The sequence below is a fragment of the Bactrocera neohumeralis genome, chromosome 5 (genome assembly GCF_024586455.1).
Source record: "Bactrocera neohumeralis isolate Rockhampton chromosome 5, APGP_CSIRO_Bneo_wtdbg2-racon-allhic-juicebox.fasta_v2, whole genome shotgun sequence".
Taxonomy (NCBI): Eukaryota; Metazoa; Arthropoda; class Insecta; order Diptera; family Tephritidae; genus Bactrocera; species Bactrocera neohumeralis.
The window spans coordinates 52,460,796-52,477,631 of NC_065922.1; the positions used below are offsets into that span (position 1 = coordinate 52,460,796).

At 33.8% G+C, this 16,836-nt stretch overlaps 7 protein-coding genes and 1 long non-coding RNA gene across 12 annotated transcripts in view; 5 read left to right on the forward strand and 3 right to left on the reverse strand.

The window, feature by feature from the left end:
* Positions 1–1,240, reverse strand: part of LOC126758004 (rapamycin-insensitive companion of mTOR) — a 48,616-nt gene extending 47,376 nt beyond the window's left edge. For both annotated transcript variants that reach the window (XM_050471971.1, XM_050471972.1), the window contains exon 1: positions 1,163–1,240. In XM_050471971.1, the coding sequence (XP_050327928.1) occupies positions 1,163–1,211 (49 nt within the window). In that variant the 5' untranslated portion in view covers positions 1,212–1,240. The remainder of the gene's footprint in view (positions 1–1,162) is intronic.
* Positions 391–1,721, forward strand: LOC126758036 (uncharacterized). Of its 3 annotated transcripts, none has more exons than XR_007666810.1 (3): positions 391–545; positions 741–946; positions 1,637–1,721. It is a non-coding gene; the product is annotated as an uncharacterized LOC126758036 (long non-coding RNA). The 3 variants fall into 3 exon arrangements; XR_007666809.1 differs by lacking the exon at positions 1,637–1,721 and adding an exon at positions 1,169–1,252 and having other exon boundaries at positions 718–946; XR_007666808.1 differs by lacking the exon at positions 1,637–1,721 and adding an exon at positions 1,169–1,252.
* A 2,677-nt stretch (positions 1,722–4,398) lies between these two features.
* LOC126758023 (uncharacterized) lies at positions 4,399–7,040 on the forward strand. Its single transcript, XM_050472007.1, has 3 exons — positions 4,399–5,294; positions 5,364–5,823; positions 5,893–7,040. Exons 1-3 carry the CDS (start codon positions 4,593–4,595, stop codon positions 5,982–5,984), a joined length of 1,254 nt encoding a protein of 417 aa, XP_050327964.1. The 5' UTR covers positions 4,399–4,592; the 3' UTR covers positions 5,985–7,040.
* A 1,152-nt stretch (positions 7,041–8,192) lies between these two features.
* LOC126758022 (zinc finger protein 660-like) lies at positions 8,193–9,822 on the forward strand. Its single transcript, XM_050472006.1, has 2 exons — positions 8,193–8,722; positions 8,787–9,822. The coding sequence occupies exons 1-2, from the start codon at positions 8,285–8,287 to the stop codon at positions 9,621–9,623; spliced, it is 1,275 nt and encodes a 424-aa protein (XP_050327963.1). The 5' UTR covers positions 8,193–8,284; the 3' UTR covers positions 9,624–9,822.
* Positions 9,823–10,418: 596 nt separating this feature from the next.
* LOC126758012 (zinc finger and SCAN domain-containing protein 12-like) lies at positions 10,419–12,714 on the forward strand. The gene is made up of 2 exons (XM_050471991.1): positions 10,419–10,933; positions 10,997–12,714. The coding sequence occupies exons 1-2, from the start codon at positions 10,499–10,501 to the stop codon at positions 12,413–12,415; spliced, it is 1,854 nt and encodes a 617-aa protein (XP_050327948.1). The 5' UTR covers positions 10,419–10,498; the 3' UTR covers positions 12,416–12,714.
* Positions 12,688–12,967, reverse strand: LOC126758034 (uncharacterized). The gene has a single exon (XM_050472019.1). The coding sequence runs from the start codon at positions 12,965–12,967 to the stop codon at positions 12,746–12,748; it is 222 nt and encodes a 73-aa protein (XP_050327976.1). The 3' UTR covers positions 12,688–12,745.
* Positions 12,882–13,524, reverse strand: LOC126758033 (small integral membrane protein 4). Of its 2 annotated transcripts, none has more exons than XM_050472017.1 (3): positions 13,417–13,524; positions 13,152–13,307; positions 12,882–13,097 (listed from the first exon to the last, which is right to left on the reverse strand). In XM_050472017.1, exons 2-3 carry the CDS (start codon positions 13,303–13,305, stop codon positions 13,000–13,002), a joined length of 252 nt encoding a protein of 83 aa, XP_050327974.1. In that variant the 5' UTR covers positions 13,306–13,307; positions 13,417–13,524; the 3' UTR covers positions 12,882–12,999. The 2 variants fall into 2 exon arrangements, with proteins under 2 accessions (XP_050327974.1, XP_050327975.1); XM_050472018.1 differs by having other exon boundaries at positions 13,152–13,339; positions 13,417–13,510.
* Positions 13,525–13,575: 51 nt separating this feature from the next.
* On the forward strand, positions 13,576–14,616 carry LOC126758029 (uncharacterized). The gene has a single exon (XM_050472013.1). The coding sequence runs from the start codon at positions 13,900–13,902 to the stop codon at positions 14,461–14,463; it is 564 nt and encodes a 187-aa protein (XP_050327970.1). The 5' UTR covers positions 13,576–13,899; the 3' UTR covers positions 14,464–14,616.
* The last annotated feature ends 2,220 nt before the right edge of the window (positions 14,617–16,836 follow it).

Below are 16,836 nucleotides of genomic sequence, written 5' to 3' on the forward strand. Positions count from 1 at the left end.
GTTTAAATGAGTTTAATAATAATGGCACAAGTAAGGACGGTAAATAGAGAGGCAACATTCGTAAAAATCATTGTTTTCAAATATTATCCTACTACAATTCAGAGAGGCCACTCATTATTAAATACAACTTTTGTCAGTTTAAACATTACGATAGGAATTTCCGTTTTCCCTAAAAATATTTTTTTTTGCAATATTAATGCGAATGTACAACGTCATTATTGACGTACATACTTATATATATACATACATTCATACATACATAAGTACGTATGTATGTATGTACATTTGTGATACATATTTTACACCTGTCTAACGATATTATCTACATTACATAGTATTGTTAGTGACTTCATATCTTTGCTCTCTTTTGCGTTTTAGAAATTCGCATCAATTGCGCAGTCAATTATTTGTAAGCAGACTGACTAGTCGGTGGTACTACATATGGAGCACGTGAATGTGCATCAATGCAATGTATGTAGTACCGATTCACCAACAAAATAATATCGAGATCCGTAATATACTCATGTGATAACATGTGTGTGCAGGTATGTTTTATTAAGGTAGTTCTTATTTACAATTAACAACATTTGTATATATGTATATATAAATCTTACAATTGGTGAATTAATTTTTTAGATCGAATATATACTATATATTTTTTTTATTGAATATACTTATACTATATGTAAACTGTTACCTAATTCTACATTCTTATAGTTATCTAAATGTCTTCCATTTAGATAGGTTGGCAGAATCCCACAGACAGCTTAAAATCTCAAAGCATTGATAACAAGACACATACTATCATCATCTATCAATGAACATGTTTAAATCCAAAAAATATGTACAGCAAAAGAAATGGTTTGGGCACTATGGCGTAGGACGACTCAGAAGTACCATATGTATGTATGTGTGTACATAAGTACATATGTATCTACAACAGCTGGTACGTATGGGCAATTGGAAATACTTTGAACCATACAAACTTTATAATAACAGATAACAATGTAAGTATATGTACTCGGATACGGAAAATAATAATACATACATATTATGTACATACATATGTTTATTTATATATATTTCAGCATGCGCTATAAATAGCTAATAAATACATCTAATTGTACTACTTTTTATCTTAATTTAATGTATTTGAACCTACCTTTAGCACGGTACTTCGTTCTATTCGGATACCGCCAAATCGAGGCCATAACTGCATCTACTTCTTTAGCTCGGTGTCCGCAAATGTCAAGGAAGTGTAATTTAAGTTGTTATTGTTGCTATCACTACATATGCTTTGCCAGTGTGAAATATGTATGCAAAAACATTCGATTTACAATCATCTAATTTATAATTGTTGATTTTTATTTTACACTTGTTAACTTAATTATAAATTTGCTTTGATTCAACGGTAAATTTCCATATTTCACTGTAATAAACATTCACTTTAACCAATATACTAAAAAAAAACACAGAACCCAAAACTGCATAGCCAATCGAGGCGTGTCATTTGTGTAGTACTCGATGCGGGCCATAAAATATGCCTGTTACATTTAAGTCAAATTTTTCTTTTACACATTTACGTACTATACTTTCACTTTTCTATCACATATTTTTTTTAATTCTTTCAAGGTAGTTCTACGCTGTATTTTGAGGCAACTTATCCAAAGTGAAGTTTTACTTATTAGAATTGCTTTATGTCTTTTCGATTTTTACCAATTCACTGTTATTATTAGCAGCGTAGAAAACTTCCGGATGCAGTGTAATATATTGATAGCGTAGAGCAACTACAGAGAAAAAAAATTCAACATTGGAAAAATACAAATGAAGTGCATTTTAACCATAGCTGATATTTTCACTTGCACATTCTCATGCTCACTTTGCGTATTGCTTGCATATTTCCCATCGCCTAGTATCTACACATTTCTACAATGCAACAATGTCTGGTGATGTACCAGAAGAGTCCACAATGAACAATTTACTGTAGCATCCACTACACTTCTATATTCATTCAGTAATGTGAAAACTATATAGTACTACAAAAACGAGAGCGCAACTGTGAAGGAACCGAAAGAAAGTCGTGTGGTAACATAGCAAGCACCTAATGCACCGTTTCACTTGCAACATGCCGCCCAGATGCCTGCATATGCAATGCTTTTCGCAGCTCGATATCTTCAAAGGCGGCAGCAATGATAGTATTGGAACTCGGTTTAGAGCAAATAAGATGGCAAATAGAAAAGTGAGGAAACAATGAACATATGTATGTATACTTATGTAGGATGTACATATGCACGTATAGAAATATTATATGCACAATTTTGGAATAGAGGAAGTATATTGAATATGAACTTATATAGTTTCGGAAGCGGAAATGCCCTAAATATGTACATAAATAAATATATTAATACAATAATAAAGTAAGCTAAAGTAAAGTTAATACTTTTTAATATCTAAATAAGTATAAATGGTTAAATTTAGTATTTTTTTAATTGTTTATTACTACATTGGTAAGGAACACTCCCAAAAGCACTTGACAAGGATATAGAATACTACAAAACCAGCTACAAAAATTAAAATGTATGTACATTTGTAATTTACACTTCTGAATATTTGGTTGTTTTGTAAAATGGTTGATTGAACCTTGACAACTACTCGAGATACGAGGTCAATTACCACTTAGTTATAAACAGAACACATGTGCCATATGCATATCAACTTGTCATTAATATATTTGAAATAATATTTTGGCAGTTTTAACGACGAAGTATTATTTTTGTGAATGAAAACAAGCTCATGTAAATATTTGTGTTTTATTTTTTTGGTTCCCAATTTCTATTTTCAACTTATCCATCACTGAAAATATTTACATGTAAATAGAAAAGATGGCAACATCAGTATTTTTATAGCCAAACTCTCGCACAGTGTCCGGCAAGAAATAAAATAGAGCGCACTCGCTTACTCACACTGCGAGTAAACTTTAGCCATTGATTTCTTTTGTTTCTATTCGCATGACAACGCCGACGTAAACGTTGTGTATGGCGCGACGCCGACCGCGTTTACTATATACACTTTAACACTACACCGGCAGTACCAGCATATTCCACGCTACAATATAACTTATATTTTCACTATTGAACAACACACTTGAATTTGCTATTTACTTAAATATCAAATTAACCGTTCCCAATTTTTAATGCCTGTTGCAGAATATCTCCATTTAATTGTTTCACTTCTGTTATTTACCCTTATTCGTCATTAAGAACAATAAACTAGTCCATGTCGCAGCAATTCACTACTCTTTATGATGACATGAGGCAGCATACACGACGTCTGCGACGGCGCGGGCGCTGCAAACCTAACGCCATCCACATTAACTTTTTCGATAACATTTCTACACTATATCGTCTTCTTTGGTGCGTTTCAATTTCCTCTGTTTTATACGCTTCAATCATCATATTTATTACCTCTCTTCCTTCTTTACTCATATTGCACTTTATCATTCAAAATACTATTAAAATATTGAAATACTCATGGCCACCACTTTTAATAACTATCAAATTTTAATACATCACATTGATTTAACATCTTGCCATTCTTATTGTACACTACTCGCGCTTTCTTTACACAATAGATTTGCGCATTAATTATTTTTTACACAATTTCATTCTACTTTTTTTCGGAATATAGTGTAATTTTTCAAAGCCTCACGAAATCCCTCGGTATGGATCGACAGACACACTCGTTCCACTCACTCGCTAGTTTCCATACGCTTTTTCATGTTTCAACATGGAACTTTACATATTCCTCATATTTACCGAACTCACCGATAAACTTTTGCTCATCACTTTAACAAAAAAAAAAGACACCAAATTCTTATTTCGCATTAATTTAATTAGAAACAAAAGTAAAATAATACACAACGTTTTCTTTTTCTTGGTACGCTCAGAAGGTCTTTGCTAATAGTGTTCTTTTTGACATTTATTGGTCATTGCCTGACGTTTCCAGCACCAATATAGCCAGACTTGTAACAAAAAATTACCTTCATTTTAGTAATCGTTAGACTTATCGATAAATAAAATTTTAAAAGTTACAAAATACATAAAATTTAATTCGTTATAAAAACTTGGTTAAATAAAAAGTCTTGCTACAATGGCATGAAATGTAGAAATCATTATTTACATATCATAACATATCTAACTCAATTATTTAACCACAATTTGTGAACACTCCAATCCTTTATACAATACTCTTGTCTATAGACATCAAGATAACTGATATATAAAGCTAATTATCGTATCAAATAATGGGGTTTACTGATCCTTACATAAAAAATTAAAGTTAAACGATTTTAACAACTTTGTTCAAAGTCAAAAAGAAAAACTCATTGCGAATAGCATACTTATTGTGAATAGAAGGCAAATGAATATAAAAGTTGCGTTTTCGGATGTCAAAACAAAATTGAAAAAATAAAATCGAACGTTTTCAAGGCGAGGTCTATTCGTAATTTATTGTAAGTTTATGGAATTTGGTATTGCGTCGCAAAGTGTAAAAAAGGTGAAAACAATGGTGTCAAATTAATAAGTTGCTGAGATATGGACGAATTTAATTTTGCACAGCCTGCTCCTGCAGCAATTGGGGAGCCTGCTATATTAACACGTAATATAGTCCTCCAAAAATATGTGATTGCATTACGCCATTTTCGTAATATAGCTGAAAAGTCATTCCGTGTACGCCCGCTTTATTTTGATAACTATCTCCTATGGCAGTACTTTCAACAACGCAGCACATTGGAAGTTGACGATGATTTGAATATACGGAACTACTCAAACCTATCATCTCTAGCATTCCTCAAATTGGAAGTGCTCAGCCAAATCTTGGATCGGCGGCGCCAAATACTATATTGGATATTTTATCTTTTGCTTGTTTCGCTGTGCGTTTTTGCTTATCGACATCGTAATGACACATCGTCGGATGGTTTAACGTCGGCAGGACATGATGTTCATTCTTTTATATATCCCAGTATGCGCATGTGGCGTCGCATAACACTGCCATTAATTCAACGTTTTCCACGACTCACAGAACTCTATGATGAGGCGTGTCTAATGCAGAATCCATTTTTCCAAGGTGTCGATGCCCTTAGCTGCGATCCTTGTTCAACAGTACAGAGTGTACTCGATTTGACTTCGGAAACGGAGCGAAGTATTGATGTTTACAACGATAATCAAGAAGAGAACAGCAGACGCGATAACTCAAATCGAGAAATGCCAAATGAATTTGTGCCTTTTGTATTTAAGGTAAGTATAAACCATTAGCAGATTGACCTTCTATATTCAATAAATTACATGTCGATTTCTACATTATAGATAAACCAAAATCCCATTCAACTGCAGGATTTCTACAATCTCTACATAAGCAATCATGCAACATTTCATCGCGATGCGTACCGTGTGCAATCGACAAATCGCGAAGTTACAAACCTAGAAGACCTTTTCAATAAATACAATCATACGGAAAGCAAAGAAAAGTCGACGCAAATTGTTGAGGCGCATAATTTGTGGCGTTGCAACCGTATGCTACCCGCACGTCTGCTGCGCAAACTTTTCACCAGTCCAACAATACATCTGCCGCGTACCGGTATCGCGCTAGAGCGATACATGACCATCGACACAACACAAGCGCCGACCTACACTTTGCCTGATACGCAGTGTGCAAATGTATTTGTACAACAAGCGCTCGGCACTAGATACATCTTCCTGCGCCCGACAAGTGAATGTCGGCATCGTTGTCGCACATTGTCAATACGCTTACCGCAATCTTTCGTGCGTAAGTATGCGTAAACAAAGAAACGACTGCACTACTTCAATGTTTATCTGATTTTTACTTTATTTTCAGTCAGCTATAATTGGCTATATTGGAAACCAATTTCTGCGCCCGATCCTGTAGCCGATTCATTTTCAATTACATTAATTGGGTCTTATTGTTAAGGTCGGATAATATATTTTATTTTACATATTTTGTTTACGACTAAACATCGCAGGACGAAATCATCATCATTTTTTTATATACACACAAAGCATATATACATATTAGGATAAACTCGTACGCATATCCTAATGTTAGTTTACGACGTTTACAGCCGACCATTCTATTTTGCGTCAACATAACTCATCGCATAGTAATATGATTAATAGTGAACAAACCGAACTAATATTACTCACGACACATTTCTCTTCCTATTATTTAATAATCATGGCGTATTTGGTGTATAACCTAAAAGTAAAATAACAGAACACCCTTTGCAATCTAGCAATTAACCAAATATTTCTTTTGAAATATTTAAAATATATTAATGTACCCTTACATACAACCCCGCAAAAGGCGAAAGACTATTTTTCTAAATTAAAATGTGTGCAAATGTTTTAATAATTCCTTTGATACTCTGTCAAAAAAAGTTCGATTTTCTTTGGTGTCGCATAGATGTGTTCAATAAGATTAAAAAAATATGCTCAATTAATCTTTAAAGAATTGTGTGCCAAAAACTTTCATTTACGTCTCGTCAAGTATTGCTTTGTGTATCATCGATTAATTACAACTAAAGTTGTTGATCTTTATACCGAGAATATGCGAAATTCAAAAACAAAAAAAAAAAGAAATGCTAGTCAGTACTCTACTTGCATTTAATTGAACGAATTTTATTTTACAGGTTTTTACGTTTAGGTTCACCTTTCTTTCAGTTCACGTTGACTTTGAATTGCATTTATGTATACCTGATAAGTTTCCTTTTACAAAATTTTGTATTAATTTGTTTAGATTTAATTTGTAATAAAAAATAAGTTTTGTTTTATAATGAAATCATCTATTAAACAATAATCAATTATTTTTGTATTGTGTGTCAAAAAATAGGTTATTACTTCCTAACTAAAAATTTCCATATAATGGAGTTAAACTATTTATGTATATGATTTTAGTTACCGTTAGACATGCATAAGTACAATAATCAAAAGAAGCCTAATAAAATTCAACAAAAGTACTGTTGGAAATTGTTTTGATTTTCAATAATAATTGAAACAAGAAAAAATTTCTTGCCTACCCTTCCGAAATACAAGAGATTCCATAGAACAACTCGATTTTGATCGGTCAGTTTGTATGACAGCTTTATGCTATAGTAGTTCAATCTGAACAATTTTTTTTGGAGATTGTATCGTTGCCTCGGACAATAATCCATGCAAAATGTCGTGAAGATATCTCGTCCAATGGAAGTTTCCATACAAGGACCGCATTTTGATCGATCACTTTGTATGGCAGCCAGATGCTATAATGGAAAGAAAAAGACGTGTGCAAAATTTTTCAGCTCATTGTTGTTGTTGTAGCGGTTATCTAGATCCTGTTTGAAGGAGAGTAATATATCATGTAGAGACTCGTTGCATGCAGGACATAGATTTTGTATTGCAGAGTCTATTCTGAATAAGTAGGAGCTTAATCGCGCTCTCATTGTACAGATGTTCGATAGGAGACATCCTGTTATAATCCGAATTGCGGTGTTTTGACTTTTCTTGAACTTGTGCATCTGCCTCCGGCCTGAGCGATATAATTGAAGGCCGGCTGGCCGATTACCTTGTATGATGCCAACAACGTCTTTTTGTATTTGCCCCAAGAGCCGCCAGCCAGCCAATCGAGACTCCTGCTACTCTTTACCTTTTGATAATAGCAGTGGTGTGCTGTGTGCAGACTGACCAAATTTACCTAAACTGTCGGAATTTTGACATCATCGACGGAAATATTGAGGACCAGTCTGTACTCCTTCGCCCAGTTCATAAATAGATTTGGATCGGTAAGTAACTCAGCTTATCATGCTGATCATATATATGTACACATGCATATGTATGTATGTACATATGTATATGTATTTTGCATAAATGGGACGTCCGACGTTCCCTTTTGGGTGTTAGAAACTTATTGGCTAACTTGCTCAGGGTATGAACCATTTTTTTTTTTGTTTTTATAAAAGACAGTTGTAACTGCTATGGTTTAGAAGTTCTTTCTCTGTAAAACTAAATAGTTCAAATACCGAAAATATCGCACAAATTCAGTCGATCGGTTAAACTCGATTATTATTTTGTGGATTCAAATAAATACTCAACACTATTGACAATGTGGTAAATGTTTTTTCCCATATGGCAAGGTTGTTGCAGCGACAAGTTTGTATTGTTTTTCGTGCTGTCAGTAGTTTTATTACTAATAGTAAGCCATTTTTACGGTTTAAATAGGTCTCAATTAAAAAGTTATGTCGTTATTAACAAAGAATAATGCAAATCAGCACTGCCGTACTTGTTTGAAAAGGCTTGGTGCTAATACAGACGGTTTTTCTGGCAATGTTGATCAAGACGATATACCGGATAGCAAGGAGCTGCAATTTAACATTTATAGCGATCCTGAGCTGCAACAACTCATATATATGTATATAGATGACCCTAGCAGAAGTAACACGGCAAATGTTGTTGATAATGAATTGCCAGCACACATATGCCTCGCTTGCTACAGTTTGCTCAACAACTTTGCCTTATTCCGTAAAAGGGCTCAACAGAGCGCCGAAAAATTACGCACTGTACTTAATTGTAGTAGTGGCATGATAAAAGTTGAAATCAACTATGACGAAGATGAAAATCAATTTATGGAGAAAAAGGAACGTGTGGAAAACTTGGTGCAGGATTGCAAATTGCAAGTAAGATTACGAAAAATGCTATTTAATTAACTGGTAATTTCACATAGTAACATCATACATATAGTTTAGAGATGCGCTTATGGAAGATGAGCAAGTTTTTTTCGATACATCGGTTGCAAACTTAGCAGACACAGAACTAAATGATGAGATGGCAGATCCATTTGCACCTGCTTTACAAACGGCTGTCGATTGTGACAATAAAACAGTTGCTGGAAAGGAGGAGGACATCAAGAAAGAAGAGCCAATATTAGATAACAGCGAAAAGTATAAATGTACACACTGCACACAGACGTATGCCTTCAATTCAGAATTGCAAGCACATATGCGGGAAGCGCACGATAATAAGTTGCCGTTTACGTGTACTCATTGCGACAAAGCCTACAGATATATTCGCAGTTTACAGGAACATATGAAGCAAAAACATCAAACAGTACTAAATGCAGACGCCCAGTTTAAGTGCAATGTGTGCCCAAAGGCATTCACAACAGATTTGTCACTAAAAAAACATATGTGTTTTCATATTAAAGAAGATATGTCTCGTGTTTGTGGAATTTGTGGTAAACGATTTCCGGTAAAAAATTTGCTTGTGGATCATTTACGCACACATTCGACAGATGGCAGAATACCTTGTGGTCAGTGTGATAAAAGTTTTATGTGGTATCAAGATCTATTGAATCATGAACTTTCGGCACATCTGAAAGAGAAACCGTTTCCCTGTAAACTTTGTGATAAATCATTTCAAACGCAAAAGTCTCTACGCTTCCACAATTACCGACATTCTGGAGAAAAACCATATCTTTGTGACGTTTGTGGAAAGGACTTCCGCCAACCAACGGCTATGAAACAACACCGACTGAAACATTTTAAAGATGATACGGTTGAAAAAAAGCTAGATGCTTGATTATATAAGTATATATGTTGTAATCTCTAAAAGTATTTTAATCCTAGAAAATGATGTATTGAAGCACATCAATATTTTAATAATTTTATGCTACATAGTAAGTATATATAGGGAATTTTAAGTTTTTACCATTCTTAGTTATATTATTATGCGTTGGATTCAATAAATATATCCTTGCTAAAATTATGTTGTTGTCTAATTAATTTTTTCCATGTGTTCGGCGACAAGATTGTCTAGTAATAGTGATAATAAGACAAACGTTTGGTCAGCTTCCATTTCATTATTTCATGATTATTGACGCTAACAGAATGAAAATTGGAGTATTATCGGTGACCACACTGATCATTTATATATGTATATTTTAAAGGGTTTATGAGGCTATCCTTCCTCTTCTTCCTGGCAAACTTTTTTTTATCCTATTTAGGTTTAAAAAGAACAAAAACGGAGAATGTGACACTGAAGTTACACGGATACGGATTTAAAATAATAATATGAAATTAGTTATTTTTTTTCTTTGGTCACCTTAATTAGTTTAATTTTAAAAGGATGCCAGATAAACTAAATTCGTACAATACTTAAATACTTAACAAGAACCCGGTTCATAAATAATGATAACTTATATACATATCAGATAAAATAACTGAATTTGCAGAATTTTTTATATGTGATATGTATTTCTGTTAATAATATTAAATTAAGTAAATGTATACGCTTGCTAAAAAATTTTGTGAATTATAAGACAATTTAGGCGTGGTTACTTTTTGTTGCACTGCTGATCCGTTAAAAGTCTTGCAGCACTATTACGATTTTGTGCTGTTTTGGTAAACAAACAAAATATTTCGTTTATTATGGTTTAAAATGTTAATAATTGTAAAATGTCGGCACTATCAATAGAAAATGTAAAAGAGTATTGCCGAACTTGCTTGAAAAAATTGAAAAGAAAGAATATTAATTGTTCAATAAATTTAGAAGAGGAAGAAGAACTTTCCGACTGCAAAGATTTTTGTATTAGCATTGTAGGTATTGAATTTATACAACAATTTATCACTTCATGTATGGAAGAACAGTGGACTAATGAAGAAGCGAGAACGATGTCTCAAGAGTATCCTCAATATATGTGCATATATTGCTATAAGAAATTACAAGGTGTTGTGTCATTCAAAAAACAAGTGAGAAATAGTACACAGAGGTTGAAAGAGTTACTTTGCCTAGGTGCACCTAAAGCTGAAATTGTTGAGGATGGAGAACACCAGGAAATTGACAAAAATTCTGGTGTAGAACAATCCACAACAGATATCTTTAATTTGTTGGTAAGGAAAGTAAAAGTTATAATTTATATATTATGATTTTTTAATGATGACCAAACTTTGTAGCTTAAAGACACTCTTATGGAAACGGAATCCGTTATGATAAATGCTGTGAGTGATGTAGCAATAATTAGCAAAGAATTGCCTGATCCAGATCCATTTGATAATGATCCACCGGTTGATATTTCAAAAAAGGAAAATGTGAGCGATGATAATTGCGAAAGTTATAATGAAGAATGTTATGATTTTAAAGGGGAAGACTCCAACGAAGGAATATATGAACGAATTATAGAGCATGACAAAGTAAACTTACAAAATAATGTCAAATCATCGACTGCGGTGGAAGGTAAAGCTCAGCAAAACCAACGCAGGGATTTTAGTTTGGAAATAAAAAAGTATCCTACCCGCTCCCGTAGAAAACGCTCTTTACCGATTGAAAATACAAATACTGAAAACACAACTGACAAGAAAACAAAAAGTAGAAAAGTGGGGAAAGTTGGTGGGCGCATTCAATTAGGTCTAGGCACAGACCATTTGGATATAACGACGAAGCGTCGTAATAAAGGAACTAAGAACAGTTTCAAATGCATGCAATGTAGTCACAGTTTTGCACACAAAATAACACTGGATGCTCATATACGCAAAGTACACGAAGGAAGTAAGCGACCATTTCAATGTGATCGTTGCGAAAAATCGTACACATTTATTGGTGGACTTTATACGCATATCAAGGAAATACACGATGCTGAAGTGAGATCATATGCTTGTGATATTTCAGGATGTGAGCGTATATATACCAGTTTTATAGCAATGCAAAAGCATAAACGTTTAAAACACTCTGATACCTCGTGTTTAACCAAGTATGTGTGTGAACAATGTGGTGCAACCTTTAATCAATCGGGTAATCTTAAATACCATCGGCGCGCAAAGCATCCTACGGAAGCAGAACAAGCTGAAAAAGAGCAAATGAAAGAGCGTTTTGAATGTGATATCTGCAAAAAACTCTTTTATTCCCGTTACACATTGAAATATCATACCCTGCAGCTGCATACCAACGAGACGAAATATGAATGTAACATTTGCGGTCGACGAATGGCTAAGAAATTTATGCTTGTCCAACATATGCTAGTTCATTCTAATGACAAAATGCCATGCGAACACTGTGGTAAACAATTTATACGGAAATTTGAATTGGAGGCCCATGTAAAAGCGGTGCATATGAAATTGAAACCGTTTGAATGTCAATATTGTTCCGAATGTTTTGCTTCGCGGAAAACGCTACGGCATCATGAATACATACATACAGGAGAAAAACCCTATGTTTGTGACGTCTGTGGACAAGCATATCGACAACAAACATCCTTAAAAAGTCATCGAAAATCACACGAAAAATTCGTTGCGGAATCAAAGACAATGAATGTTAATCAGGAATTAATTAATTCATTTTTGATACCACAGCCTCATACAACTCCTCACTGCTCGTAGGTAAATACGAGTATAACAAATATGAGTAGTGTTGCCAATGGATGCGGAGAGGAGTAATTAATATACAAATACTACTAACATAATTATGTTGTAGTTGGTAGTGTAATTGCAATACAACTGTACAAGTGCAATACTATGCAAATAGCTGCTGTAAATGCATACCACGTTTTGTTACGTATGTATGAAATATTTTCATTAGTTTTAAGTATTTGTATGTAGAAATCCATACTATCTAAAAAATTGTTTAACAACATTTTAAAATAAGTTGGGGGTTTACTAAAAGAAATGCTCAAAATTTACTTTATTGCCACATCATAACCATAACATTCACTAAGAGACTTTTCCATCTACTGTTTGATTTGATTTTTCTGGTGGAGATGACTTAACATCTAACTTCTGTGCATTTGTAGCGCCAATTTCCCGTTCTATGTATGTATTTAAATCATCTAATGGTTTGTAGTACATATGAACCAATTGCGAGCCAGCCATCATAGACAACATCGCCGCTGAGAGAAATTTCATATATTGTCCCCAAGAAACACCAGCAGGCATTCTTCCAAATTTTTAACTACGATCGTATACAATTAAGCTACTTCTTTAGTTGGTGTTTGTACTTGTCCTTGCGTTATTTGCAATTTTTCTTCAACAAAATTTTTAGCTTGGCGTTTTTTAAATGTGTGATCTGCAAATTTTAAAAACTGTAAATTATTCTATTATTGCGCTATAGCTAGCTTACAAAAGTTAGTTTCTCCAACTGTCCAGTTGATCATTGAAAATTCTAAAGCAGCACCGAGAACAAAAAATAATGGCAAAAATCTATAGATGCCTAAACGCTGCTTGCCAGGCCACTTGTCTAAAATACGTCTAATGCTGTTACTGTAAAAAGGCATGTCTGAAAAACATACAATATGCAATTATGTAATGCTTTAATTGTATGTGAATATACAATTCCAAATATTTGTCCGATTTGTTGTATCCAAATGAATTTAAAATCTACTTACTTAATTCAACATGTTATTAATATTTATTTATCATTTAGTTGGAACTGAATAATTTGGATGGAATATATCAATTCTCACTGCTAAGCATAAACAGCTGATTATTGTTATTACATTTGACAGTATGCTCATGGTTTCCAATTGGAGCGAACGAACGAAAATTAATAATGAGGCCATTGTGCGAACAAATGATAATTCTTTCGTTCGGGCAGAATTACATAAAATTGTGAATTTTGTTAAATAAAGAAATTAATAATTATTGATAATTGTTATTAATTTTTATAAATTCATTTAAGTTTGCTAGTTTTGTTTTTAATATTAGTTATAGAAATTTTAATAAAAAGGCTTAGAATTATTTCGACATGTTAACGCTCGTAATGCCTAACCTTGTTGCATGGCACTTTAAAAACAAACAAGCGCCATTGATTGTTATTGCAAAATTCCTTCACAGTAGGTAAATCGTGTGCTTTTAGTTGATTAGCAAAAATGTCTATAAAAGATGAAATTGTTATTCCTAGCGATGAAAGGAATGTTGAGATAAAGGCTAGAGTTGGCAGTGATGAAGAATTTCAACGTCGAGTTCAAGTAGCGCGCGAACTGACGAAATCAACCGGCGAATTACTGGTGCAGAAGGATGTGTTCTTCAATATTTTAGACGATAGTAAAGGTGGTAGATTTAAACTACGCTACCTACAGCCACCTACACCTTCACAACTTATATACTATGTACGACCCAATAAGACCGGACCAAAACTTTCAACATTTAATAGAGTAGATGTAGATGATCCCGCATTGCTGGAGAAGATTTTGGCCCAAAGCAATGGAGTGAAAGGAACTTTGGAAAAGGAGAGATACTTATTTCTACATGATCAAACTCGTATACATATGGATAAAGTGAAACATTTGGGAAATTTTATGGAATTCGAAGTATGCCTTCGCCCCGATCAAACGGTGGAGGAGGGACAAAAAGTCGCTGATGAATTGATGAAGGTATTTAATATACGCGATGAAGACTTGATGACTGGTGCATACTTTGATGAACTTAATTAGATGGATATATATAACACTATGTATTTGAAATATTCTTGCGATTTATTTACTTTATATTATTGGTTATACTATATAATTGTAACAATATATTCTTATATACTTAAAAGCATTTTGCTAATTTAATTTAATAAATATATAAATTCAAAAGTGAAATGTTTTGTATTATTCTTGTTTTATTATTACTAAAAAGTATTTTAAAGAAGACCTTATGAATAATAACTTAAACGGTCAGCTACATACTATAGTGGTCCCATATTGGCGGTTCCAACAGCTCATTTTCTTAGGGAGAAAAAGACGTGTGTAGATCGACCTTTCACAAACTATATACAAACAGACGGACATGGCTAAATCTACTCCGCTTGCTATAATGATCATTTACGGATGACCAGTTCACCGGCGGTAGGCTTTCATGTGGTGATCATCTCGTTTCCACGTACAGTGAGCTTACGTAACCGGAACGGATCCAGATCTTATATCCGGTTAAGGACTGTCGGACGGGTAGCATTCCTCCAAAATACTTTAGGAATGTTTTCTGTCGCTACAACAATAATAAATTTTTACATTGATCTGACATCTCCACTTCCCTAGATATAATTTTCTTTTAAGCAATTTTTGCCGCTTCCGTTTGCATATCTCACCGCTGAATGTTGTTTTCGAGCTTCTCGAGATTAAACCAATATTATATGTTGAGTTCATTTTGCTAAGATATTTTTCATACTAACCAATTCATAAGATATGAAGTAAACCGAAGGTCCGAAAATCATTATGTGAGGTAAATAGGGCTAAGAGTGGCATTGATTCGAAATTCGAATATCTCTACAATAAGTTTTACCATTTTTGACACAAAGGCACATTATTATCAGAAAAGGATTCTCTCCGAATTTCAATAAGAGATCTCACAGATTGACCAATATTTTTGGTAAAATCAGTCTGGGGTCTATATATACGGCAAACTGGGGGCTTAAAAAGTTATGGCTCAATTTCGATAATTCTTAAACGTAAGAAGACATACCTTAAAGACTGTTCTGAAAATAAAATTGATTCGAATTCTTTTTTCATCCAACGCATTCTTTGGACTTTGCCAACAACGACTTTTCTCACCTGAAGATCGCGACAGAATGTTCACGGGAAAGACACTTTCGAGGATGAAGACGTAAACGCTGATACCGAGGCTTTTTTCAGGCAAAATACGAGTATTACAAAAATGATATCAAAGTGAAGAGAAAGGGGGCCTGGTTCAATTTTTAAGGGTTAAAAATGGTTTATTTCGATTTTCGGTAAAATTGCGAGTCCTATGGAAAAAAGTTCAAAAGCAAAGTTGTATGTAATGAAAAGATCATCAACTTTTGTATTGAAAATCTTTTCACATAACCTTGAAATTTAAGTGAAAAATTCAAATGACCAATTTAATAAGAATATTTCTAAATATTTATTATTTTCAAAGGCATTTGCGCTCGTCTACACAATTTTAAAGCAAATGATGTAGTACTTTTGTATTGTTTTTGGTTAGAATTCTTAAAAATTGTCGTTTTTGGGCTGTCGTATTAGGTGCGCCCCTTAATCGTGTTGGATATGATCGCTACGTAGCTTGTGTGGCGTTTTCACTTTTCATACCAAGTATTTACGTTTGTCACGCAACGAAATTACCGCTAGTGGGTGGCCTAATATTGTATATGTATGTTTACATATGTATACAAGCATGTGTATACATTGTCACGAAAAAGTATCCGGAAATTGTAAATAAAGTGCAAAATATATAATTATTCATCAATATTCATTCTGTGGCCTTCAAAGAAATTCCCACCAGATGTAATACACTTATGCCAAGGATATTATCCAGTCCTCGCAACACTTTCCATAAGCATTTTTTGGGATGGCTTTCAGCTCCTTCAGCGAAATTTGTTTTATCTCTCTGATCGATTGACGGAGCGGCAATTTCTGTTTGAGGAACAATAAAAAATCACACGGATGGTATTCATTGCGTTTTTGACTTTAAATTCGATTACAATCGTATCCTTTTTGAAAAAAGTTCAGTTTTATAGGGACGAGTCGAGCAAGAACGCGTTTCATACTTAAAATATCCACCACAATCATTAGAACGGACTCGCGAGAGATGTCGAGCTCTCTTGCCATCTCTCTAACACTTGCCTGACGACTTTGAAGCTTCACATTCTCTACTTTTTTATTATTTTCATCAGATGAAAAGATTGAATATTGTCCAGAACGAGCCGTGTCTTCTATGATATCTTGACCGTCTTTGAAGGCTATGTACCACTCGAAGGCTTGTATTTTTGATTAAACTGAATCGCCGTAAGCCTTTTCCAATATTCCCAGTGATTCTGCATACGAAATTTGGTTAGAAATACAAAATTT

What these genes read in the sequence shown, in the direction of transcription:
- LOC126758023 (XM_050472007.1), top strand. Translation starts at nt 4,593, where the DNA reads ATGGACGAATTTAATTTTGCACAGCCTGCTCCTGCAGCAATTGGGGAG. An exon ending in TTGTGCCTTTTGTATTTAAG is followed by an intron (nt 5,295 to 5,363) that starts GTAAGTATAAAC and finishes TCTACATTATAG; the next exon opens with ATAAACCAAAATCCCATTCA. An exon ending in CTTACCGCAATCTTTCGTGC is followed by an intron (nt 5,824 to 5,892) that starts GTAAGTATGCGT and finishes CTTTATTTTCAG; the next exon opens with TCAGCTATAATTGGCTATAT.
- LOC126758022 (XM_050472006.1), top strand. Translation starts at nt 8,285, where the DNA reads ATGTCGTTATTAACAAAGAATAATGCAAATCAGCACTGCCGTACTTGT. An exon ending in TGCAGGATTGCAAATTGCAA is followed by an intron (nt 8,723 to 8,786) that starts GTAAGATTACGA and finishes TCATACATATAG; the next exon opens with TTTAGAGATGCGCTTATGGA.
- LOC126758012 (XM_050471991.1), top strand. Translation starts at nt 10,499, where the DNA reads ATGTCGGCACTATCAATAGAAAATGTAAAAGAGTATTGCCGAACTTGC. An exon ending in CAGATATCTTTAATTTGTTG is followed by an intron (nt 10,934 to 10,996) that starts GTAAGGAAAGTA and finishes CAAACTTTGTAG; the next exon opens with CTTAAAGACACTCTTATGGA.
- LOC126758034 (XM_050472019.1), bottom strand. Translation starts at nt 12,967, where the DNA reads ATGCCTGCTGGTGTTTCTTGGGGACAATATATGAAATTTCTCTCAGCG.
- LOC126758033 (XM_050472017.1), bottom strand. Translation starts at nt 13,305, where the DNA reads ATGCCTTTTTACAGTAACAGCATTAGACGTATTTTAGACAAGTGGCCT. An exon ending in AGTTGGAGAAACTAACTTTT is followed by an intron (nt 13,098 to 13,151) that starts GTAAGCTAGCTA and finishes TAAAATTTGCAG; the next exon opens with ATCACACATTTAAAAAACGC.
- LOC126758029 (XM_050472013.1), top strand. Translation starts at nt 13,900, where the DNA reads ATGTCTATAAAAGATGAAATTGTTATTCCTAGCGATGAAAGGAATGTT.